Below are 26,050 nucleotides of genomic sequence, written 5' to 3'. Positions count from 1 at the left end.
CGGGGGGAAGGAGGGGTCCCTGGGCGGCTCCCGGGGCGCTGTGAGGGGCTGGAGGCGTCCTGAGGAGATGGGGGGGGGGCGGCGAAGCGTGAGGGGCTGGAGGGGGCCCGAGCGGCTCATGGGGTTGTCGTGAGGGGATAGCAGGCGCTGTGAGGGTACGGAGGGGGCTGGGGGGGCTCCCTGGGAGTCGTGAGGGCACGGAGGGGGCCCGAAGAGCTGGCGGGGGTGTGTGTGAGGGGATGGGGGGCAGCCGGGAGGGGACGGCCCCCACGGGAAGCAGGGGCGGGTAGTTGTCCTGCTCTGGGTTTCCCCTCAGCCCCAGGCTATGCGAGGCTTGTTTCCCAGAAGTATTGGAGTCCGTTACCCCCAGGACAGAAGATCTGGGGGGCCCTAGTGCGCCTGTTCTTTGGAAAATACGAGCTCTGAGTCAGCAGAGTGGGGAAACCCAGCACTGCTCTGACAAACCTCATGTATTTTCTTCCTAAACACGCACCTCTGACTCCCTGCAGAATCGTCGCGCAGGGGCTCAGCAGCGGGTAGTCTCACTGGTGGTGGGGGGATCCTGAAGCCCTCTCGCTTTGCCTACAGCCAGTATGAATCTAACAGTTTCTCTATCAGCGATGCTCAGACTCCCACCGCTGTGTTTTTGAAGCGTGGTGCCACTGCCCAGGTTTTGAAGATAAATAAGATGCGTGAGAATGACAGCAGCAAGTGAAATGGAGCCCTGCATCCTCTGGTTTGCAATGGACATTAAAGTTTATTTGTTTAAAAGTATATTTACAGGTGGGTAATGACAAAAGGAGCTCTCCTTATGTATCTGGCCGTCTGAGCTGCAATAGTACTAATTCCTGTAAGCGTATACTGGCTGCTGAACTGTGGGAAGAATGGAGAAGAAAGACGATGATGCATTTTTTTCTTCATCTTGCGAAACAATGATTTCACGGAAGACAGGATTCGGGCTGAGTACTGCCTCCTGGCCTCACATTCCTCAGCCAGCTGAGACCTGGCTTGGGCACTTTGAGGCGAGATTTGTTTTTTGTAACAGGTACAGAGTTTTGAGGAGAGCTCTTTTAAAGCTCGCTCTTACTTGACTCATGTCTTGCATGTAGTCACGTGTAGTTACTAGAAGGCACTCACAGAAGAGTGATTAGGGAAATACAAAAGCTGTGTAGAACTGTGGCTGCTGAACTCAAGTTGGGATACAATAGGCACTCAGAAAATACTGGTTGGTATTTACGTGTTGCAAATTAATCTTTTGATAACTCCTCTGTCAGAGGGCAGGGGGAAGACCAGCAGGATATTTGCCTGACCCTCCTCTCTTCATCACTGTCTCACTTTGAGGACGCTGGCTGCAGTATGTAAACTTTGAGTAAGTAGATGAAAAGGAAGGCAACCTTAAACCATAGTCAAACAGCAGACTCGTTGTCAACTCCAGCGCGTTACTAAGCTCTGAGGTAGGAAACGGGACAGAGTTCTGCCCTCACATACGTCTTGTGGGGCCCTGAAAAAAGCAGATAGGGCTTTACAAGGCAGGGTGTGGGATTTGGGTTTTATTAGGGCTAGGTGGTTTTTAAAACACAGTTCACTTCTTGCTTACTAGGAATTTAAGACAACATCGTTTAATAAGTCTTAATTCACTTAATTATTCCAGCAATGTAATGCAGAAGTGTTGTGCAAAGATGCTGGCAGAGTACTGCAACAGGCTGCAGAGCTCTTCTGCATGGACACCTGCCACAGCAGGTTGAATCCCACAAAAATCTGATAATCCTTCTTTATCCTGATAATCTTAACAGCAGCATCTTAGCATGTTGCAAGGTTGAGGGATGAAGTACGTTAGTCTGCTCTGTTGCTGGAATTCAGAAACTCGTGGTTCTGTATTCAAAAGTGCATGTGAAGTCTGAAGAGCGTCTGCTTTTTACACAAACATCATTAAAGGTTGGCAGCTGAGACACAGTGACCTTGTCTGTGATACGGAGGTCTCCCAAGTGGAGCAGAGCTCTTGGCTTTTCTGTCAGGCTTCCCTACAATCTGTGCTATTAATCAGACCCCGCAATAACTTCTTTAGAGCTTGATTTTGGTGAATTTATTTAACCTTGTACATGACGGGAGTTGCGCAGAGCTAAATAGCAACGGAATGACATTAACTTGACCCTCATCTTGGAGAGCTGCCGAAGGAACATGTCCTTGTCAGTGCACAGAGATGGCTGTGAGCTCTGGGACCAACAGAGGGGGAAAAGTCAGGGAAAAGGGTGTCTTGTCAACTGCTCTGCCAGTTTCCTCCCTTTGGAAGTATTGCCAGAGCTTACATGTTGAAGGTGAAGTAAATACTAATAAAGCTGCCATTAATTAAAATTTCTTAGTGCTTCAGTGGATTAATTAAATGGTATTTAAAGATGTTAATTGTGGCGATGTATTACCATCATCCTACAGGGCTCAGGAAAAACCATGAAGTGCCATGCAAATGCTGTTTGCCACACTCCAGAAGGAGGACTTCAGACTGCAATAAGGGACAGTACCTTAGCAGCCCAAGGGGGAACAGGGAGCCTGTCTGGAGAGAGAGAAAGCAGGCTTATGGAGCCTGTCTGGAGAGAGACGGCAGGTACAGTGGGCAGGGAGAAGCAATGACTGCCTGTGAATATATGAAGGGCAGAGTAGCATGTACTAAAGAAGAAAAATGGTTTAAGCTGAGGGGATAGCATTGGTGTGAGAACAAATTTATTCAGCTGGCCATGACAAAGTTTAGGTTGGAAGGTGAGTAGTTCCTAGCTGTAACTGTGTTTTGGAGCGGTCTTTGGAGCTGGTACCTGAGATGCTGCATACCAGATGGATTCAGCAGAGGAAGCTCAATCTGCCTGAAAGGCCCCTGTGATGCAGTGGCAGGGGAAGAGAAGGGAAGACTCCCAGCTACCCTGGGAGCCTCTGCTGCTTTTAGTTTTCTAAAGCCCATTCCATTCTGATGATTTGTCCATTTCTTTGCTAAATAAGTTGCAAGATGGGGAAAAAAAGTTGAAATTCCAGCAGTTCGGGAAGTGGATGAGAAGCCATAGAAAGTGCTTCCCATATAGAAATTGAAATGGGGGAAAAAAAAGTCCCCTGCCACAGGGTCAAGTTGATTCTGCAGATGTCTGTGAAGAGCTGCTGCTGAAGATGGTCTCTTTCCACAGTAACAGTTTACCATATAGGCTCGGGTCTTAAGTTAACCTTCAATACTTCCCTCCCATCCCTCTTCTCTCAAGCACATTTGCCCAATATTCCTGGAAACAGAACTTGATTCACACATTTGTAGCCTTCATCCAGCCTCACATCTGTCAGCAGTTAGCTCCTTTCATGGAATTTTAATGAATTTTATGCTTTTAAGAGAGCATTTAGCTACTTAGCAGAAAAGCAAGAGGCAAAGCCCCTCCATGTTCAGCCTGTCCAAATGAGAGCATATAACTACCATTAGCAACATTTAATCCCTTTTGCCCACTTCTGAAGTCAGAGCTGCGCATATTCCTAATTTTTTCCCACCCAGTCAGTGTCACAAGAGGGCAAGCCAGAAAAACAATTCCCCTTCCCCACGCACAAGCCACTGTCTATATTGAGATCTGAATTTTCCAAGGGAGTGGATGTGATCCTGACATCTGGATTTAATCCAGACTCAAATTCCAGGCTTAGATCTGAGAACTCCCACCTCCGGTCCTGAGACCGGCAGTTCTTAGAGAGAACTTAGTTTACCTTTTAAGGCAAAATTCGAGGGTTGCGATAGTAGCTGCATAGAGAAAATTCTCCCCGTGCTGAATTTCTTTAGCAGATTTTCCTCATTTGGATCCAGTGTCTTTACATGACAGAACAGGAAATCTCATTTCTTTATAGGACCCTCTAATCGATAGAGAATTCAGCCAAGCTGGAAGAGCTGCTGAATGCTGAGGCATGTGTGACCTGTTGCAGAGTGACTGAGCAGCACCCCTGTTTCACAGATGCAGGCCAGGCAAGCTTCTTACCCCATCTCATACCAACAAGTGCCAAGCAGTTTTTCTCCCCCATGTAATGGATATCTTTAAAAATTCATGACCTGCTGGTGGGTCCTCACAAGGGTGTTGTGTCAGGACACTTTTGCCTGTCTGCTAGGCCCCAGGTGCTGCCCATTGATGCAGAGGAGTTTGGTCTCTTGGCAAAGTCCCATTACAGGGGGATGACTCACGCTCAGTTGGGACAGTAGAAGCTGTCGCCACCCTCATACAAGGTACCCTGCCCTTCTGCTGAAGGGCACCACTCCCACACCAGGGCTGCTGTGGTCTACAGCCCATCTGATTAACACATCCAGCCGTGGTTCATCTTAATTGCAGAATATCTCCCTGACATCCCTCCAGTTGCTTCAGATGTAGAAAATCACACAATAGTCTTTTTTTTTTTTTTTTTTTTCATCTTGCATCCTCCAGTTTGTCTTGCTTTGTGCAGCACATGGCAGGAAATGGTACACAAGTCTTTCCAGCTACTGTGAGCTTTGCCGCATTTGCAATGAATTGCATTCACACCCTTGTTTGCTCGTCTCTCACACAGTTTTCCTCCTTCTCTTAGAAAGAACCAGTAGACTCCAACCAGTATATTTTTAGTTAGGATTATTGCTGGGCTTCAGCTGGTCTTTTTTCTTGCACATATCTCAGCCCTCATTTCTCCTCATTAGCTACTTGGGCAGAGGTACCACCTTCTACATCCAGTTTAGAAGCTTGAACTCTCTACATAGTCAGCATAGAGCAGAAATACCTTACAAAAAAGTGAATCTGAGCACTTCCTGTATGAAGGAATGAGAGGGTGGGGAAAGGTCTTAGCTCTGAAGTCAAAGCTCTCTATAGGTCCCTGTAACTGGAGTTTCCAGAAAGGAATTAAGTAGATAGCCTGCTCCTCTCTCTATAGGAGGGACAGCTGACAGAGAAGGCAAAGAAGTGGGTGTCTCTTCTTTGTCTGAATTTAAATGCTCCAGGCCCAGAGAGACACTCATGTTTATATCGTAAAGCATCTTTGCTACAGCAAGTAGCTCTAGTGAGCTCCTCCTCCTGCTCATATCTGTGTTAGTGTGGGCATTGGCAGGAAGGTGGAACTGACTTCCACTCTGCTCTGAAGCAGAGACAGGAATGTGAAAGTCCTTGAAAACAAGAAATCGACCCACAGCAGTGAAAAATGCTGTGCTGGAGCCTATGGGCTGTCTCTTAAAGCAATGTCAATGTTAGGACTTTCCTGCCAAGCAGAAGATTGCTAGAAATCAAGGGTATACCTTGTTCTTTCCCTCTCGCCCTGTAAAAAATGTCCTGGTTTTGGCTGGGATAGAGTTAATTTTCTTCATAGCAGGTTGTATGGGGGTATGTTTTGGATTTGTGATGAAAATAGCATTGATAACACAGGGATGTTTTAGTCATTGCTGAACAGTGCTTGCACAGCATCAAGGGCTTTTTTGACTCTCGCACTGCCCTGCCAGCAAGCAGGCTGGGGGTTCATGAGAAGTTGGGAGGGGACGACCCCAGCTGACCAAAGGGTTATCCCACACCATATGACATCAAGCTCAGCAATAAAACGGGGGGTGGAGGTTGGCTGGGGCTGCCGTTGCTCAGGGACTGGCTGGGCATCTGTCAGTTGGTGGTGAGCAATTGTTTTCTTTTGCATCACTTGTTTTTCTTGGTTTTGGTGTGGTTTTTTTTCTCTCTCTGTTGTTTTTTTCCTCTTTTTAAATTATTAAACTGTCTTTATCTCAACCCACAAGTTTTTGCACTTTTACTCTTCTGATTCTGTCCCCCATCTTACTGGGGGGGGAGGGTAAGCAAGTGGCTGGGTAGGGATTAGCTGCCTCCTGGGGCTAAACCATGACAAAAAAATCATCTCTCTGACTTGTATACCTGTTCCATGTGCCCGCCATGGACACCTTACAAGGCAGTAGCATATTCAAGTGCCCTCACTCCTCCCCAGTCACCCCAGACTCAGTTTGACACAGTAAGTTAAATCCCTTGTGTAAACTGATGTAGTTTTGTTTGTCAAAATGGAGATTCACTGACTAGACGGGTTTTTAATCAGTACTATTTCCTGCAGATGTACATGCTACCTTTCTTTTCCCAGGTGTAGTAATATGAATAAGATTGCCTTTTCAGCCTGGAAATAGGGATAAAGGCATCCTGTGAAGTCCTATTAGTGTCTGATGTCTTTTGAGGTGGTGAAAATGATGGGATTTCAAAAGGCTGTCACCTTAAAATGTCTTTTGTAGGTACAGTACACCTACAAGTAATGCTAGTTGTTGTGGTTTGTTTTGGCAAAGGCTTATTCTTCTCTTATGCATCCGGTATTTCAATTTCTTCTGCAAGAATTGATATTTCAGTGAAGTAAGGAGAAGGAGAAGCATTTCAGAATGAAATACCTGCTGAGGACATGAGAAGGTGGGGGAAAATCCCCCTCTTGACTAGACTCAAGCTGGGAATTCCTGTGTGGGTGTTATCCCATGAACAAATACCCAGTGAAGCAAGAGGACTCTTCTGTTACCTGGGTGGCTTGTCTTCTTATCCAGCAGTTCCTTAGCATTAGATATTGCTGGTCCTGAGACAGTCTTAAGAACTGTCTTGGAGAAAGCAAGCAATAAACAGAGGGAATTGTAAAGCAGTTTTGATCTTTTGTTGTTTCCGTCAATGGTCAGGGATACTTTATAGTTAAAGAATTAGTTGTTAGAGTTAACATTAGTTGCTATAATTGTATAGTCAATTAGAATTAGCTCCTTGAAAGAAACAATCCAAACGGTTGAGAGTGAAGTGGCCAAGCAGTAGAGCAGAAGGATGCCTTTCATCTAAGTGGAGATGTTCCAGACATGAAAGCAGCATGAAAATGTGTGGCAACAGGGGGTATGAAACATCACAGGGCCAAACCCACTCCTGTGAGTGGGAGGAGAGTCTGTGTAACACCATAGCCTGTGTGCCACAGCAGAAGGCTGGAAGGATGAGCTACAAGCCTTGTTGGTGTCCAGCTCTTTCCTCTGCAAATGTTTCCATTTCCCAGTGTAAGTGTTGGTGCATTCTGTCCATGGGGTTTGCTGTGCTCTTTTGCAATAGCTTTGTTGCTTAACCTTTGAGGTGCAAGACATACTATTCCTCCTTGTGCTCTAAAGATTATAGATAGACAGTGGTGATAAGGTATTAAAATGAGAAGAGTGTCAGCAATAGGGAAGAAGGGGCCAGTGCTGAAGGGAGGAAATCAGCACATCATATATCTCCAAATCTGAACTTGGGAACTGCAGGCCAGAGAAACTCTGTGACGTATTAAGGTTATTGGAGTATATGAGGCTTCCATTCCTTGTTTGCCTTTGTACTGAACTCCTCAAAAAGCTGGCAAGTGCTCTGTTTGCACTGTCTTACAGCCTAAGTCACGCAAAGCTCTGGGCTCTACTTTCAAGGCTTCTGGGCCGCTCTGCCTGCCAAGCAGCACAGGTGGTACCAGGGGGAGTACGAGTGAGGACCAGCCAGGACAGCTGGGATGGGAGGTTTCTTGGGGTACTGTGACCCTGCTAGCAGCCTTTTCTGCATGTAGTTTATTTGACCTGATGGTTCTGCAGCTCTTTGAACTGAACACCATTCCAGCTGAGATCTACAGGGCTAGAAGACTCAAAGGAACAAGTTGTCTCTGACTTGGTGTGCTAAGCAAACCTAGTCTTGTCAGGTGTTGGCTTGGGCTGGTGGTAATGGTTGGAAAATGTGTTGCTCTTGTACCTCCAGGAGATGTGGTAGAGAAGCTAGAGTCTCTTATGTCTTCTTTTCAGGAATCCCTCCGCTTAATCAGGCAAGGTGCACATGTTTTCTCTTGGAAATGCCCATTGTCCCAGCCCTGGATAAAGAGGATAAAAGAGGATAAAAGCTGATCCTAGGGAATGTCCTAGAAAGAGATGGAAGTGCAAACATTGCATTACAATAGAGTTGAAAGGGATCAGCTGAGAAATTAAGACTGAAATGGCAAAAGTCCAAACCAGAGGTTAAGTCATTCTCTTTACTTCTGTGCCCAGTTTCTCACGTAGAGTTGAATGTAAGAGCAAACCAAGGGGGAGTAGAGGGTTATTGCTGGCTTAGCATTAGTGATGTATCATGTGATTGACATGTGTGCTGTGTTTTTATATAGAGCTCTGCTAATCTTACAGAGCTTTTATATACATTAGAAAATGTAGTCTCTTCAGACTTGCAAGTTGCAGCACTTTGCCCCAAAATTCCAGCAGCCATCCCACAAGCTCCTAGAACTAGAGTGTAGTTGTGATGGTTTGTATTTCTTTTTAAGAACTTCCAATTTTGGTTTTTAAAGACCTCTAGTCTTGAGAAGTCTCTGCTTCAAAGTTTAACTTGAAAAAGCAGTTCAGACTTCATCTTCTCAAAAAGCTGCATCATTTCCAGTGTGAAATTTGATAATGTGTTAATTAAAAAAAATATAAATTAATGTTAGGACTGGAGACCTCTCCTGAGACACTCCCCGCTTAACACTGGTAAGGGATGATTGATCACATAGGAAGAAAGTACCAAGCCATGTGAGAATGTGGTGTGGAGGGGTGGTGGCTCTATGTGGAGAGATAATTTGGGGTGAAGGGTAACTGATTCTCTCCAGCCATTGGTAGCACCAGCAAACTTTCAGATTAACTCCACTGCACAAGGCTATTGCTGGGAGGCTCGGGTTTAAGCAGTGGCTGAACTGTTTCCCCAAAAGCCCTGATGACAGTTTTGTATTTCTGTTGTTTGGCACTTTGAAGTCTGCAAATACAGCACAGCTGGCATGTATTATTTCAGTGTTTAACAAGTAGGGAGGTGGCTGGGTTGCCTTGCAACGTTTTTCCCCAGCCCATTCACTACTTAAAGGTTAATTCTTCTGCTTCTGATGGAGTGTGCTGAGCAATCTCTGTGTCTGGGTGGGTGCGAGGTAGGGCTTTTTTGCCAAGCTGCATTTTTGTGAGGCAATGATGTCTTGGAAGAAGCAGTTTTGGGGAGAGATGTCATGCTGGGCAACACACACTTACTAGGCCAAGCTCTCAGATACGAACCAGACGTTCATCCTGCCCAACCTGCAGCAGGAATGAGTACCTGTAGTGGAAGGTGGGGTGCCTGGGAGGGGGGCAGCCACCACTTCAGCCACAAAACAGGAGCCAACAACTCTAATATGCGAAGGTGTGCAAACCCTCTGGATCACTGTGCTATCTAGTGCTGAAATCCAGAAGAATCTTTGGGGCTTGTGTGGCGTCTAGTCTTGTACTTTGGCTGGAGAAGGGAGAGAGGAGGCTGGTGCTTGGCACAGCAAACAAATGTGCTGCTCTTCTGTGGGTGAGTGAAGGGGTCAAGCTCTGGGTTCCCTTGCAAGACTTGGGGACCACGGATTGTTCCACACTACCTGTGCTCTGTACTACTGTCTCAGAAAGGTGGTAACCTTTCCTGTGTTTGCTTCAGCTTGGTTCCCAAAACTGCATGTCTCCTCCACAGCAAAAACACTGTCAAGGTATATTTACCATGAAGGATGATGAAATTTTGAGCAAGTAATTGAGATTTAAAGCTCCAATTACAAGAGCGAGTAAACTAGAGCTGCTTCCTAAGCTTGTGTTTTAATTGGAAGAAGTGATTTCAGTACATCCTTCCCAAAGTCCTCACACTGTCTCTTGGGCTTCATAGTCAGTGACCTAGTTTTCATGAAGCTATCTTGTCAGTCCCTCACTCAGCTGCATGCACTTGGATGAGGGAAAACAGTGCATGTGTATGGTGATGGTGCGTATGCCTGGGGTTTGATTGCTCTGCGATTCAGAGTTTCCTTGGGTAGAAATACTGTTTTATGTTTACTTGGCAGCTTTTCTCCTTGCTACTTGTTCTGGTTTAATTGTGTGGAGTCGTGTCTGTTCCCCAGTGTGCTGTCAGTTGTACATGTTGCTGAATACAATGCCTTTGGGGGTGGTAGTGAACACAAGTGACACCTTAATAAGGGTCCCTGGAGACATGGCTTTAGTACTAAGCTGCCCCCCTCTCCCAACAATTGTCAGTTTAGGGCTTATTAGTCACACAACCCTCCTTTGAAACCACTATTTTTAATGCTGCTGCTCTGTTCTGAGCCCTCAAAAGCCCTGTCAGCTTTTGCCTTCTTTGCTGATGGTGGCTGCTTTTTAATTGCTCAGGTAGCAGAAGCAGGGCTTGAAAACTCAATCAACGTTATCTCAGCTTATCTCCCTGTCATCAGTGGATTTAAGCAGATCAAGACATTCATAGGGATCATGTGTGGATGCAAAACACAGCTAGCTGTAGAGGCAGATAGCATGCACCTAGACTGCTCTCCCAGGTGTCAGCCATCCACATCCTTGCCCTCAGCCAGTCTCTGCCACTCCGCTGCCAGATGGGCTCTCCGCTCTCATGGCCAGGGACAGGTCTTTCTGCCAAGTGAACAACCTGGCCCTGCCGGCACATGACCTCTCCTAACTTCAGCTGCAGCATCGGGCCCTTTTCTCCACTGACCTTGATGCCCCTTTGCAGCATCCGTGTCTCAGGGCTGTGACTGCCATTCCAGCATGTTAATTTAACCCTCTGTGCAAGCTGAGGCAGCGCATGCAGAGAAGCTGGTATCTCTGAGCTTAGAGGAGTCAGGGGAAGAAGTGACTTGGGACAGCACACCCTGGCACAGAGGAGTGTGGGCGACAAGAGCAGAAGTGTGGGAGTGAAGCACAGTGCAGGGAGCCGGGTCTCAGGTGTCCAGCAGGATTTGGTACAGCTCCTCTGCTGGAGCCTCATGTATGCCTGCCCCTGGGCTGTTTTCGATCCTGTCTTTCTCCTATTTCATGGTTTATGTCAGTGTGGTTTGAGCAGTGGCTAGTGAACAGGCTCCAGGCTGCTTTCTCTCCCTCAGAGGAGATGGCGAGAGCCTGGTGCGTCTGCTGGCTAAAAGCTTGGCAGTGAGCAGGTATAGGCAAAGGAGCTGCTGCTGCTGCCAAATGGGATTTTGTCCCCAAACCTCTGGGGGCTAGGCTGGGGTCTGGCATTACCCCTGGCTGCCTTCTGTGCTTAATGAGCTACATTATCTGTCATGTTCCTCATGGCAGATGGGGTCTTTTCAGGATTAATTAAGGATCATAACTGTGACCTAGTTACCAGACTTGCACTATTGTTACTGGAGCTCTCTGAGCCATCAGGCTGTTTGAGAGAGCTTCTTACCCTTGTCTGCTCTGGTTACTCGCTCCATATATCCTTCTGGGACTGACTCTGAGCCCCAGGCAGGATCACGTTACATTCATTTCTCTAATAGATTCTTGCCTTACCCTTGGGTAGGTAGTTAGCTGCTTCCTGCTTGCAGTACACCAGTTGTGTGGGGATTAGATATGTTGGCCTACATCTTTCGCAGTGTTGGGTCGCATTTGAGAGGGGGATCTGAAGATAGGGAGAGATCAGCTGCAAGATTAGAGAGGATGGTGCTGGAGACAACATCCTGAGACAGTCCAGTTCCCTGCTGCCATGCTTTAAACCATACTGATGCTGAAGGGATATCCCAGGATCTCTCTTCTCTCAGCTACTCAAATCCTTGTCATTTCCAGTTCGTACTGTATTGTAGCAAGCCTTTAGGAATGCTCCCCATAAAGGAGCAGAAATGATGAGAGCTTGAGAAGTAAATTGAATTCAAGCTCTTCTAACCCTGCTTCTTGCCTGCCAAATTTTCAGGTAGGGCACTGTTCCAGCTGGGAACAACTCAGTCTCATATTCCTGTGGTCTGCAGACCTGCTACAAGCAGATCCTTCCTTCAGCTGGGGAGGGGTCACACTACAGGGGTCATGGCAGGAATGTGTCCCCTTCCCATCTTCCTGCTCTCTCCTTCCCTCCCTTTGCTGCTTGTTTGATGAGAGCTTGCCTTGGCCAGTGGCTTGAATCTCACGCAGCTGGGACCTTGCACGGGCTCACAGCCTTGTGCACAGGGGCTGCACATGGCATGTTTACTGTTTACATGAAGAGGGTTTATGTCCCCAAAGCTCCCCTCGGTCCCCCACAGAGCTGGTCCTTAACTAGCCTGATGTTCTGCTCAGGGTTTGATCATGTGCCCACAGGGATCCCAGCAGCTCCTGCTGATTTCAGACAGGAAGAGCATGAAGGATGCTGTTGAGTGGGACCCCTGGGAAACAGCATTTCACTTTGTCCTCAGAAACACGCACAGCGAGAGAACTGTTTGGCTTTTCTCCTTTGCCTTGGAAAACATCTCTCGTGTTCCAGTGACCTGCTTATTATGTAGGTCATCACTAGCTGGAAGGAAAAAACAATTTAAAAACTAGGAGAAATCTAGCAGGGTTCCTCCACTGAGCAGCTCTTTCTGGAAAAGCAGAGAAAGTTGCCCCAGGGCAGGTGGCAGGCAGTGTCGCGTGTTCCTCTTCCACCCACCCTTGGCAGAGTAGTTGGAGAGGGGAAACTCTGCAGCTGGAGGGATGTGCGATACCCTGAAAGCAAGCAGATCCAGTGTGCCCTGTGATGGGGGAACAGTGCATTAAGGTAGACAACAGGGACTTGACTTGAGTGGGCAGGGGTTGTTTAAGTCATTAAAATGACTTTCTTGGGCTTGGTTTTGGTAATTAGGAGGTTGTTTCTGCTGGTCTTACCTTGGTCATGGCACAGTGGAGACCTGTGCCATGTGTGCTGGAAGAGCAGTCCCTGCTGGGATACAAGACTGTCCTGCCAGGGGTAAAAAGGGGACACAGAACAAGCAAATGCCTCTGGATGCCAAAAGTAAGACTGGGACCCGAACCAAAATTCATCTCAGTGTCGTGCCAGTGCCATTACCCTGGGGCTGTTCCACTTTGCTTGTAGCAGAGCTGACACCTTGTGATATCCACTGAGAAAAGAGAAAGCCCTTAGCATAAACTCCTGACTGTGATCTAAGCAAGGGACAAACTGCTCTGTGAACAACAGGTTCTGTCTGACTTCACTCATACTTGCCTCTGATGCAATAACTCTTAATACCCCACACTATCCTCGCTTCTTTCCCAAATCCCCTAAATATCAGCTGAACTGGAGACACTCTGTGCTCTGGCTACTTCCTGCTTGGGGAAGCGTGCATGTGTGTTTCCTTAGCAGGAACATGAATGTAGCTCCCCTCTCTACTGCTTACTGAAGGATTTCTCTTTCCTTTCAGAATGCATAGAAATGTGATGGATTTGAGACAACCGGGCTTGACAGAAGAAGCTGAAATCACTCACAGGCTTCGCTAGTAATCAAGGTGAGACAAGATCTTGTAAGCTGTTACCTTAGGAATTGAGATTTCAATATGCCACGTTCTTGGCAATGAAAACCTGTATGGGGAGGTAGGTTGTCCAGTGAGCAGAGGGCTCTGCCCCCCTTTGCCTTGCTGTTTGCTGGGTCTCCTCCCCAGGACCGCATCACAGCTGTGTTGCTGCTCACTGTAGCAGGGCTGGCTGAGCAACCCCTTGCTGGCACTTGTGCTGTTGCTGCATTCACCCATGCTAAGCCTGAGTGAAGCCTCTCCAGTTGCAGGAGGCGCCTAGCACACACTCTTGCGCTTGAAGGTGCGACTGATCTTTTCCCAGAATACAGGTTCTTGCAGAGCTTCTTGCTTTGTTTTAGATGTGCTCACTTCCTGCAGCCTTTGCTCTTTGCTTTATACCAACATCTGCTGTGCTGTCTAGATAAAGCACATACATATGTCTGTGACTGGACTGTCCTCCCTCTTCAACATCTTGATGTTGGTGGTTTCTGTTTAACATACGAAGATATCTCTGCAGATTGCAGTTCTCCTGCTGTCTAACCCAAGGGTAGGCAGTCCTCCTCCTCTCAGCACAGTACAGTAGTGTAGAGAGAAGTCAATGTAGGAAGCAATACAGCGATGAAATTTTGAACAGGATGACATTTTTTCACCTACAGTAAAAAGACATCTCCCCTGCTTTGTGCACCCACACGGAACAGAGCATTAAGAGAGCAGGCAAGCAAGCATGTATCTTAGCTGGAGGCACTGCCATGCGATCTGCCAGTGTACTGCAGACAGCTTGGAAGTCTTACTCAAGATGTAGGATTAGGTAAGTTCCTAGCACAAGATTTTCTGAGCTAGACAGGGGACAGTTGCCCTGAGGCTGGGATTGTCACGTTGGCTTGGTGGGTCCTTGCACAATGAGGCTGCTGTGTGCTGTAGGCAGAAGGTGCTGGAGCTGTCATGTACTTGTGGTGAGAATGTCAAGGATAGCCTGTTATCTTTGCTTGGAGGAAGGGTTTGATTAGAAACTGTCTTATAAATGTGTGGTTATTGAATGAGTTGCTCCTTCAGTATGTATGAGCCATCTCCATATACGTGCCAAGTGCATCTGTCCCGGGCAGGCATGCAGCTGGTCTAAAAGAAAGCAGATGAGCTTTCCTCATCACAAGCTTTTCCTCATCAAGCTTTTTCTGAATTGCCCCCTGTATGGAGCAATTCTCCAACATTATTAAACACAGCAGCAGGGGTGAGTCAAGCAGATCTTGTCAAGGCTGCCCTATTTTTTCCTCTTTTTGGTTTTATTATAAATTGAATGCACTGTGTCACAGGGCACAGTGCTGTTCCCAGCACGATTGGTGGCAACAAATAGCTACCCAGGAATGGTATCTATTGTGTGGTAGCTGGGGAGAACCTCCTGTTCCCAACATCTCCAGCCTGTCTGGAGCTTGTTGCCATGAAATTGTGGAACTTAACTAAAGGATGATTGGGCTGTGAAAAAATAATTTTAACCACTGATTAGCGTGTGTCTCATTGTCTTCAGAAGTTGGTGAAGCCATAAATTTAGCAAGCTGGAGCATCTAACTCAAGTTCTTAAATGGGAAGCAAGGCAACCTGGTGTTGTAATGAATGGTGATACTTTCCTGAGGGAGTAATGAGTGTTATAGTCCAGACATGTTGGAGGGCGGGTTGAACCTTTGCAGGCAGGCTGGAGTTCTTGCACCTGTTTGGGAAGTGTCTGGTGTTGCTCTGGATAGGAAATGAGGTTAGGCGTCCCTTGGACTTGACTTCTTGAGAGGGAGGCGTCGGCAACACTCTGCTGAGCCTGGGGCTCTGCACAGCTTTCTGTTGCGAGAGCACACCTCTCATTTGCTCAACTTTGCTTAGCTCATCTCAAGATAAGTCTTGATATTGTTTAACACAGGTTTTCACCCAAACCACGGGACAACTGTTTAACGGTTACTGTAGCCTCAGATGTTGCCGAACTATTGTGGGTAGTGGAAGAGCTGTACTGGAACATGGAGGGTCTTTAATAATAAGACCAACCTGGGTCTTGAATAATAATTAGGGCTCCTAGCAAGTAGCTGTCCCACTGGTTACTTGTCTTGCAAGATTCAATTGTCCTATGAATGAAACAACTTTTATTTGAATTAATCTCAAAGTAGAAGGTGCCTAAAGGAGCAAAACGCCTTGGCTGTTCATGCTGCAGTGAGCTTGCTGCAACCTGGGGTTGCTCTTTCCTGCATGCCCCCCACCCTGCCAGTGCTCAGGTCCTGGCTTCCACCCCTGGGGTGGTGCAGTGGCCCCAGCCCAGATCTGGGCTGCCGAGGGTGGGAGTCAGGAGCACAGCTGGGCCCTGCTGGGCAAGGGAGGAAGGACGGGGAGAGGACTGTGCGCCTCTGGATGCATGTTGAGGGAGGTGAGGAGGTGGGGTAAGGTCACTGGAAGCTCAAACTGATGGTCTTGGCATGGCTCTGCTCTTCCTTCTGCAGCCTGCTCTTCCTAGCAGCCTCTGTCCCTGTCCCTGCACTGCCCCCTTGCTCACATGGTATGTTCAGACACTGCTGACTAAATTGGGCAGGATACCCTCCCCACCAAGCCTTCATCGAGAAGAATGAGATGGCTTAATTACAACCAGACAAAACCTTAAGGATCACAGCCTACAGTAAGCCACTGACATCTCTGGTTGCTCAGCCCACTGCGGCCACTGCAGCTTGGAGTGGGACCACGCAGGGAACTGGCTTTACAGCTGTCTTGTGCCGGGTGAGATTGTGTTGGGGGGACAAGAAAATAGACCAGTGTCCCAGCATGAATCAGTGATCCATTTGTATACAGCTACTGCTTCTCCAGTGGTACCAGGCAGTCCTGCAGGGTGATGAGCTACAAGGATAAAGAACTGACTCTCCTCTTGTGACAGGAGGGTTTATGCTAGGCAGTTGTGGCTGCCTACTGTTTGTGAGAGAAGAACAAGACTCCAGGTTTGGACTGAAGAGCTTCCCTACTGTCTGGGAGTTCAGGGCTGAAGATCTGGTAGCTAGATAATGAGTGTTCAAGCTGTTTGGTTTGGAGGTTCAGGCTATATCTATGGGAATTGAGGAGATGAGGCTACAAATGAGTTTTCTGATTTGATGCCTTTTCAATTTGGTATTGCAATTCCCTTGCATTTAAAGGATTTTTGCTAGGCTATTATATGATTCAATATTGGCTTCCATTTCCATCTGTTTAAGCTGAACTTCATGATGGCACACGGTTAGGCTGTGGTTGTGTTGCCTGCCTGCCAGAGGCTTTGAATGTGGTGGCCATGCTTTGGTTTAATGAAAAGCTCAACGAACAGTAAAACTTTTAAAGGTCTCTAAGGGATCTCTGAAACCATATAGCCAGTGGATAGAGACCTTACAATACACTGACAAAGAAAGAGGCTCTAGCAGAATTGAACCGTAGTAGCCATGAGGAAAAAAAACCCCAAACATGCAGAAACTAATTATGCAATTACTAAATCCATGAGGGACCAGGTTTCCTTAGTTCTGCTGTTGATGGAGCTCCTTGCATGGCAGAGGAAACAAAGTTGCTCACAAATGAGAAACCAAGTGAGCAGAAAAAATTTCTGGATTGCCTGCAACTATTTGCTAGTAGTGGAAGGCAAGCAAAGGTTAAAGATTAATTTCAATCTGTATCTTCTGTACTTTTTTTCACTTGCCCAGTGCTAATTCAGTGTTGCTATCTGGAGGGTGGGATGGCACACACAGTGCTGGGGGGAAGAGGTGGTTTTGGGTGAGGATATACTGTGAACATCCACGTTTGTGGGATATCCTGCCAGGCCAGGGCCACTGTTGCCAGTTAGGCCGAATGCCACTGAGCTGCTGGAGCGAATGTCGGCTGCTGCGGGACTCTGCCTCAGGCAAGGTGCTACTCGTGGCAAGCACGGGCAGGAGGATTTGGCCTCGGCATTCAGGGTTGCTTCCTCTCTGAAATTACCCTGCTGCAGTCAGTCCCATTATGTATGATGGTATCTTTGGTCAAATGAGAAGGTGATGACTTAGCCTGTGTTATAACCCCTGTCCTGGGTTTCTCCAAGCCTGTCGGTTATGAGTAACTGTTTGTTTATTTACAAAATGCACACAAATGATACCAATACAGAGTAATGCTATTACAGACAGTGGTGTTTGGATATCAGGCTTTGTTTGCAGAGCAGAGACGAGTAGTTGCACAATCTGTGTAAGCAGTCACCCACTCCTAAGAAAACCAGTCAGATATCTCAGTTTGTCCACCTGACCTATTGCTTTAGCCCAATGACCAGACTCTGTGGTTGCTTTTACTATGTAAGGGGTTTGATTTTCCTGCTGCAAAGGTGGTTTAGCGTGTGTGGGCTTTGTATCATCTTTCCACCTCCTCTATTGCATCAAAGCATTAGGGCAAAAGCTATAAGAGCTTTTGAAGTACAGCACAGCTGTATTTCACTTGGGAAGGGGAGGGGTGTATAAAAGATATGTTTAACTTAAACAATTTAATGAGTTTCCTAGTGAATTTTTTTTAATGCTGAAGAGTCCTCTCCACAGTCTAAGCCCAGAGCAAGCATCATGAGTGCTAATATCACCAGCAGAGCAGCAGCCATGGCTCAGCTCAGGGGCAGTGTTTGGTGCTGTACCACCCTGAACAAGGATGTTTCCCTATGTAAGACCCTATGGTGTGGTTGGCACCAGGAAGCTTTACCTTATAATTATGTCATCTGGAGGTGAGATGAGGGTGCATCTTTATAGCAGCAAGGAATTGTTCCTGTAACTGTGCAAGAAACATGTATAAAGTAGTTGCAAGAAAATCATGCTTTTGCTGCTTGGCTGAATTTGTAAGAACCAAGGCAGGCACTCCAGAGGGGTGGCAGAAAATCTGCTCTAGCATAGTCCTGAGCTAAGATAATAGACAACAGGTGGGTGCAAGTAGTTTTTGGACTAGCACAAGAGAGTTTGGGGTCTTTGTTATAATTAACGTAAATAAGCTGTGATGGAAGATTCTCATACTCCTCCTCTTTGGGTCATTTTTATCCATGACACCAATGATTGCAACATCAGCGTGACTAATCCTATGCATCGGATTTATCTGACGTCTGTTTCATCCGAGGTTAGACTGTTTGTTTGCAGAGTGTGTTGTAATACTTTACAAAAAAGAAGCAGAGCAGCCATGTGCGGAGGTGTCTGCCCTCTTTGGAGATGGTGGCCTGTCTTCTGCTCAGGCTCACAAGAGACAGAAGGAATAACTAAATGCATGAGACACTTTGAGAAACAAGCCTGTAAAATCCCACACCACCAGGCAAGGAGGCTTTGCTTCATGCAAACAAAATTGAGCCTTGAATACTTGAGTCTTGGCTGACTGTATGTGACAATCAAGTCAGACCAAATGCCCATCCAGCTAGCAGCAGACACTAAGGGAAGATGCTGGTCTGCACTATGCTCCTGGCAATCCCCTGAGCCAGAGGATATACGCCAGGACATAAAAGTGCTGGTGAACCTGTTCTGCATTGATCTGTCTAACCCTTTTATCAACTTGCTTGGTTTAAATCCAGAACCTGGCAATGAGTGAGACAGTTCTGTATCATTTGGAAATGAACTTCCTTCAAAAAAATAAGTATTGTGTTCAATATCAGCTGTGCTTTCCTGCCCTCTAAACTCTAGAATAGCATATCACACTGTCATAAAACTTGCTGGTCTTTACAGCTCACAGTTTGAAAGGCATAAGGTTTCATTTTGGCTAAGTATTCTTTAGTGTCAACAGCTTGCATTTCTGACATCTTTTGTCATGGTGTAAGTATTTATGGCAACTATGTTATGCTGGAGGGTTTTTTCCCTGAAGGTCAGGACAGTTGCAGATGAAATACCCTATCCCTCCTTGTGCCAGTCCCTTACTGTACCTCTGCAATTTCTAACGAACGTTTGCTGATTAGAAAAACTACCCTTGGAATAACTTGACAGAACTAAATGCTGCCAACCCTAATTGTTCAAGAAGTTGACATAGCAAGTGGGATCCTTCTTTGCCTTCTAGTTTTGAGCCTTTGTGGTGCACCTAGGTTTGCGATGAGGACCATTCTGCATAACTAGGAAAACAAAACACTGAATGCTCTTAGCATGAAGTTCTCCTACTCCCTGAAATGGGACACCAGATGTCTTCAGGTGAATACAACATAGTGGAAGACACGTAATAAAAATAACAGGAGTTGGAAACAACTGGCCTTGCACCTCAGCTCTAATTATAACAGTGTTCAGCCACTGCCTGCACTTGGCAGAGGTACTGTCTTCTGTGAACAGAGCGCCCAGCTTGAACCAGTACTTGGCCATTTTCCAGGGCCTGGTTGAGTGCAGCACTTCTCTGGGCAGGCAGCACCTTTCTTGTGCTGGTTCTCCAGGGAAGCCCCTCACACAGGACAAGTTTCAGCGGATCGCTTCCTCATTCTGCTCTTCTGCTTCTACTTGCACAGGTTAAAAGTTACCACAAGCTTGAGAATTGGGCAGTAGCCATGTGGCTCTGGGACTGGTGTAAGTACGAATGCAGCTGTGGTGGAGGCTGCGGAGCTTGCACACATCAGCTGAGGGTCTGGTCCTTCTATGCCATTGTGGTTATTCAAGAAACCAAGCAACCCCCGAGGAGCAGTTGAGTGTGATATTCCCCCCTGTTCTCCTCCTGGCTGCTTGCAGCATCCCAAAGCCCAGCAGGCATTTTCCATTTGGCTGCGGTAGCAGGCTGTGTAGATAAATATCTACATATTCAGCAGGCTGAGCAGGAGGGTTTGTGCGTGTCTCCCTTTAGGCTGGCCTGGACTTTGTCATGTTTTGCCTCCCCTTCCCAGATGCTTCCTTCTGTGCTTCAATAAAGTGGAATATGGCGTCACTTTTGGTTTTGTCTTTGGAAGAGTAAACAAAACAGAAGGCCAAAAGCCTGTTGTCTGTCCCAAGCCAGACACCTTCAAAATGGGCAAACATCAGGAGTTGGGCAGAAGTCCCACACCACTCCAGCTAGCTACACATGGCTAGTGAAGGCCACACACACGGCTGAGTCAGTTGCCCGTTCCCTTTTTCTCTACAACTTTGACTTCCTCACAAAGAATTATATTGGCACACGCAAGGTGAGAAGAGGACATGGGAGCCACCAAAATCACTCTCCCTAAAACTGTAGGAAGTCTTACAGCAAAGCTTTCCCTTTACTAGTGCCCATAGAGCATCTGGACCAGGACTCACTGTTCCACTCCATGCCCAGACACTTCCCCAGGCTCACAGGGAGCTGAATGCCTGTAACAGAAGAGACAATATCTACAGTGTGCCATAAGGAGGGAGCAGGAGAAACAAACAGTGCTGCCCATATGTAGCCTAGGCCAGGCCCCTGCAATAACAAGGGATTTGCCAAATGAAAATGGAGCTAAAGCAACTTCTGCCCGCGTCTTGTACCAGACTGGCTTTTTCTTCCGGCCCTCCATCAGTATGGCTCACAAACTCACCGCAGTCATATCTACCTCCAGAGATCCACTCTGACCTCCAGAAGAGGCGTGCCTGCCCTCACCTCCACTAGGTAATCCATCCTTCCTAACCATTTCCCACAGTATTCAGTATTCGATGACAGTTTGGAGATGTTCCTTAAAAACAGCCACATTCACCCACCATGAGAGTCTGCAAACCTTTTGCCCAGTTCTTGCATCCCAGTGCACTCCTAACACCACAGAAACAACTACCATGATCACCATGCTCTTCACTGGACTTGCAAGCAACAACTGACTTGCGCAGTCTCCTACAAAGGTCAGGCTTTTGTGGATCTGAATCACAAACTTTCCCTAGGACTCTGCTGGACTTGACAGAGGACAGTTATTACACCACCAAAAGCAAGAGACAGGAGAAGAAAGAGGAGGTTCCTCAGAGAAAGAAGAAGAAAGAACATGGCCTGGGCAGTTCCATTCCCCACAGTTTTTTGATCAGCCTTCAGAGATTTCAGTCAAATGCAGGATTGTAATGAAAATGTTACAGTGGATAATATTTTACAGATATAAATTGTACACACCAAGTACCCAGTATGTATACTATATAAAAATATTTTAAATAATTTTGTACTAAAACCCATACTCTATTGGAAGCAAGTAAAATCTACTCATATTCTTTGTTTAGCTCACTTCCTTATGTACGGTTTGTATTTTCTTCTAACACAGTGGTAGGAGAGTTGTGAAATACAAATAGCTTCTCTTTTTACTCTTCATCATTATGTACAATATTGACTGCTCCCACTCACTAAGATTAGCTATATTTTGTAAACAGCAAATGCACTTTAGCAGTGCAGATTTTTTCCAAGACTTTCTCAATTCTGCTGACGTAAAACTTTGCATTGATCTATTAAAATCACTCTTTTGTCTAAGTACCTTCTGAAAGGTCATATTCCTTTTCATGACAATGACCATGGTCTTTAACCTGTACTTTTTACCACTGTTACAAAACTACAAAACCCAGACCTACTACACCATGTTTTTGACCAAGTTACAATTTTGTTTGAGAATATTTGACTTGTGATGACCCAAACATTCTGGAAAACATTCCCTAAACCTTGGGTCTTTTCTTATTTTCCAGGTTTGATGCTCTAACCATTCTGCCACTTCTTATCCAGAGATATAAGAGCTGTATAATTTGTGAACCTTCCTAACGGGTTGGTTTCACACTTGCCTTTCTAGTATCTAGACGAACATTTTAGCAATGTCAGATATTGTTTAAAAGTCTAGTCCTGGTACAGCATAAACATTATCTAAAAGTATTTTTCTAAAAAACCTGTATGAAATGCCTGTGTCTTTCAGGTCCTCAATGTACAGTTGATTTCTCTAAGTGGTGATTTTGGGTATGTCTTAGTACAGGACCTCATTGCTTATTCTATTCAGCCACAATCATCATCGCCACTGGAGTGTTCAGCTTCTCAGACAAGAATTGAATGCTTTTTTTTGTACTAGAATGGTTAACAGCTGACATGATATTTTTAAGTTAGCTATGTCAATTATTATGTCAATATTTCAACTTTTCCACTGGCTTGGGAGTTTAGTGTTGCTTTTCCACTCTAATGTTCTAATTCCTTTTGAGCAACACCCCCCCCCCCCCCATTTGTTCAGCTGTTTAATAAACCATTTCCACTTGTACTGTGCGTGTAATCTATACCAGAAACATTAGCTGTAGATTTTATAGCTGTTACTTAGCTGGTATAAATATCATCACTCGGTCTTAATTACCAAATTTCTGCAATATACCTTTAGTGTCAATGATTACACTATTTAAAATATGAACTGGTCAGTGTTGTTAGAGCATTTTCTCATTTGACGAGAGATTTAATAGATTTTCTTGGATTACAGATGCTTTGGAGAAATTAGTCTTTGAAACGTAGACTGTCCAACTGAATTGTTTCTTAATTACAACAAAAAACGTGTTGTTTCTCTCAACTAAGACTACTAAGAACGTAGCTGCTCTCTTCAGCATTGCTTTGATAAGCAGATGGACTGTGGTCACTCCTTCAATGTGGAGCATATAATAGTTGGAAATGGAGCTGGTTCAGTGTGAGCACTGCTGCCTTGTCAATCTCTGGCAGAAATGAGTTAGAGGCAACAGGTTGGCCCTGGCTCCTGTCTTGTGCTAGGAAGCGGCACCTTTAGAGCAGGAGATGTCAGGGAAAGGAGTCTTTGTATTAGAGATAACGCTTCTTCATTGCATTAACACAGTGAAAATGTGTAAGATGATGCTGATCTTGTCACATCTTTGCCTAATAGTATTCCTCCCTTCTTTCATTCTGAATCAGTCTTGGGCCTCTCACTACAAGACAGACATTGAGGTGCTGGATCACGTCCAAAGAAGAGCAACAAAGCTGGTGAAGGGTCTGGAGAACAAGTCCTATAAGGAGTGGCTGAGGGAACTGGGGTTGTTTAGTTGGGAAAAGAAGGCTGAGGGGAGACCTTATCGCTCTCTACAACTACCCCAAAAGAGGTTGTAGCAAGGCAGGTGTCAATGTCTTTTCCCAAGTAACAAGTGATAGGACAAGAGGAAATGGCCTCAAGTTGCACCACAGAAGGTCTAGATTGGATTTTAGGAAAAATTGCTTCACCGAGAGGGTTGTCAAGCATTGGAACAGGCTGCCCAGGGGTGTCACTGAGTCACCAGCCCTGGAGCTATTTAAAAGACATGTAGACGTAGTGTTTGGGGACAGGGTTTAGCAGTGAACTTGGCCGTATTAGGTTAATGGCTGCTCTTGATCATCTTAAGGGTCTTTTCCAACCTAAATGATTCTGTGCTTTTTAAGAAAAGTTTTTCTTCCTGCTGTTTTCTTCAGTATTTTAATACCACTTGAAAAAGCTGAGGATTGGATAAATGGTCCTCCTCCTTTTGTCCAACACTTCCCCTGTGCTTTAGACTACCTTCTCCTATACATAGTGGAGGCTTCTTCCTACATAACTTGCAGCTACTCTTTGTGTTTACATCACTGCACAGATTAGGTACCTCAAATATCTTGGATCATGTTTCCTTACAGACACCTTCTCACTGACAAGACAACAAAGAGTATAAGGACATTTCTGCATGTGTCAGATGTGCCCAGCTGGAAAAATTCCTGAACAGGGCACTGGGATGCCTAAGGCTGCAGCTGTCCCCCCTCCTCCCTGCGGACCCACTCGTGGACGCAACCGCACCCAGCACGGTCCTCTCACTGCCTACAGCCCTTCAACGCAGCTTTATTGACTTCTGCGCTCTGGAGTCCCACCACTGGTGGCTCTGGGAGTGAAAAGCAACAAGTGCTCTTCAGCAATTTCTCCTCTGGCTGCTCCCTTCTGCCAGGGCACCGCTGTCAAGCGTCACCGAGATGTCACACTGTGATGTCACCACTACGCAACACCAGCGTCCCAGCGACAGCTCAGGGTGTTCCATTGGCACTCACAGCCAGCCAGCGCCAGCTGGCCTTTGCTTGCTGACTGGCAGGAGAAGGCCTGGCTGTCCAGGGCGATGGCTGGTGAGGGAAACTTTAGTCCCACTGGGACAAGAGAGATGAAAAGGGAGCTGCCTGATGCAGAAACACCATCCATCTCTGCTCTGGATGAGATGGACCAGCTGCCAGACATGACTTCTCCTGGCCCTCCAGGGCAGGGGGAAAGAGAACCCCGTGATGCTGCTGGACGAGCGATAAAGGAGGAGCGGGATGTCCAGTCTGGCGGTGACGGACACGAGGCCGAACGAGTCTCTCCTGTTTCCACCAAGGGAGCAGGCAAAGCCAACCAATTCTCATCCCTCTCCTTTCCGGAGAAGCTTTGGAAAATGCTGGAAAGCGACGAGTTTCGGTCCATTTGGTGGAGTCAGGGTGGAAAATATGTGGCCATCAATGAAAAACTCTTTGAAGAGGAGGTGCTGGGCAGGGAAAGACCTCTGCGGGTTTTTGCCACGCAGAAGATGAAGAGCTTCCTTCGACAGCTCAACTCCTATGGATTCACCAAAGTGCGACGGCATTTCGAAAGATCTGCTTACCTGCCTGAATTCCTAGCAGAAGAAGACGCAGCTGCGGCTCACAGCCAGGTACAGCAGTTGCTCTGCACATCAACTAACACTCACAATAGTCTTGGGGAAGAGAAGGACCTTCACATCAAATCAGGCCTCGCAATAGAGGTGACAGGGTTGGTAGAGAGCAGTCTGTTTTTAATTTCCTTCTCAGGTCATTTTCAGAAAGGTCGAGTTAGTCTTTCTGGCTTGTAGAAGTGCAGATAAAATACAGTTGGGCTATATCCACTGAGTTTGAACCTGTTAAATAGAAGGACAGACGCAGCATAACCTGATTTCTTTTAATGTCTTTGATAGATGTCTTGCTGTACCAAATCCCAAACCTTCCTGTGGCACCTCCTGTATGCCAACATGTAAGGATCACAGTATTACCTGCCTGCTCATATCCACACTGCAGTTGCTGAAAACTAGTGGTATTTGGCTTTCAATACTTACGCTTTTGAAAATCCTACACCGCTCTGCTCCCCGGGAGCAAAAACCCAGGGGTGGTGATGACTGAAGAGAACCATCACATAACATTTTAGCCTAAGCTTTAGTTGTCAAACACCCCTCTGAGGCCCTTTCGGTATCCAGGCTTGTCTTCTGAAACTCAAAGTCTTAGTTCTTGTAGCTGGGGCTTTTCCAGCCTTGGGAAGGTGGCAACTAACTCTTCTCCTTTGCTTTTTTTTTTTAGATACTCTACTACTACAACCCCACCTTTAACAGAGAGCATCCCCACCTGCTGGAAAAGTGCAAGAGGAGAGTTGTCCTCAAACGGAGAGCCCCGCATGCACCAGAGGTGGATGAAGGGCACCCCTCCAGAAGCCCAGACGGTCAGCCTGCAAGGGACACGCAGGCATCTCCACCCGTGATGATCACACCCACCAAGCGACGGGCTAAATCACCTCCCGGCCTCGGAAGCGCCTATCCATCTCCACCGGCAGCTGGTCCCAGTTTTCCAGAGCCTGACAGAGCAGCAGGCATCGAGAGGTTCACCTCTCTGGCCGCCTTCTTTCTAACAACAACAGGCAGCCAAACCCCAGGTGGCCTCCAGCACGCTGCTCCGTGGTTTGCAATGCACATGCTGGCAGCAGCCTCAGCTCTGCTGAAGCCAAGGCCACCCCGTGGCCAAAGCCCCAGAGTCCGCCACTGCCCCACCTGCACCTGCAGCCCCAGCCCTGCAGATGCAGGCAGAGCCTTTGGACCCCAGCGCGGCACATTCTAGAGAGAACACAGAGTCAATAGCCAGTTGATAGTGTCTAGTAACTTTGCTAACAAATAGAGCTTAATAGACTTAGTAAGAAATAGAAGTTAGAGGAGTTGATAATAAACTGTTGAAGAATAAA

The 26,050-nt window shown here is 46.6% G+C and overlaps 1 protein-coding gene across 5 annotated transcripts; it reads left to right on the top strand.

Moving 5' to 3' along the window:
• The first annotated feature begins 168 nt into the window (after positions 1–168).
• Positions 169–26,050, top strand: LOC126049570 (heat shock transcription factor, Y-linked-like). Of its 5 annotated transcripts, none has more exons than XM_049826130.1 (6): positions 169–783; positions 1,275–1,369; positions 2,431–2,599; positions 13,123–13,206; positions 23,713–24,743; positions 25,399–26,050. In XM_049826130.1, the coding sequence occupies exons 5-6, from the start codon at positions 24,180–24,182 to the stop codon at positions 25,927–25,929; spliced, it is 1,095 nt and encodes a 364-aa protein (XP_049682087.1). In that variant the 5' UTR covers positions 169–783; positions 1,275–1,369; positions 2,431–2,599; positions 13,123–13,206; positions 23,713–24,179; the 3' UTR covers positions 25,930–26,050. The 5 variants fall into 5 exon arrangements, with proteins under 5 accessions (XP_049682087.1, XP_049682086.1, XP_049682088.1 ...); XM_049826129.1 differs by having other exon boundaries at positions 169–1,045; XM_049826131.1 differs by adding an exon at positions 25,023–25,078 and having other exon boundaries at positions 169–1,369.

Source organism: Accipiter gentilis, chromosome 23, assembly GCF_929443795.1.
Source record: "Accipiter gentilis chromosome 23, bAccGen1.1, whole genome shotgun sequence".
Lineage (NCBI taxonomy): Eukaryota > Metazoa > Chordata > Aves > Accipitriformes > Accipitridae > Astur > Astur gentilis.
This window is presented reverse-complemented; position numbering and strand designations above follow the sequence as displayed.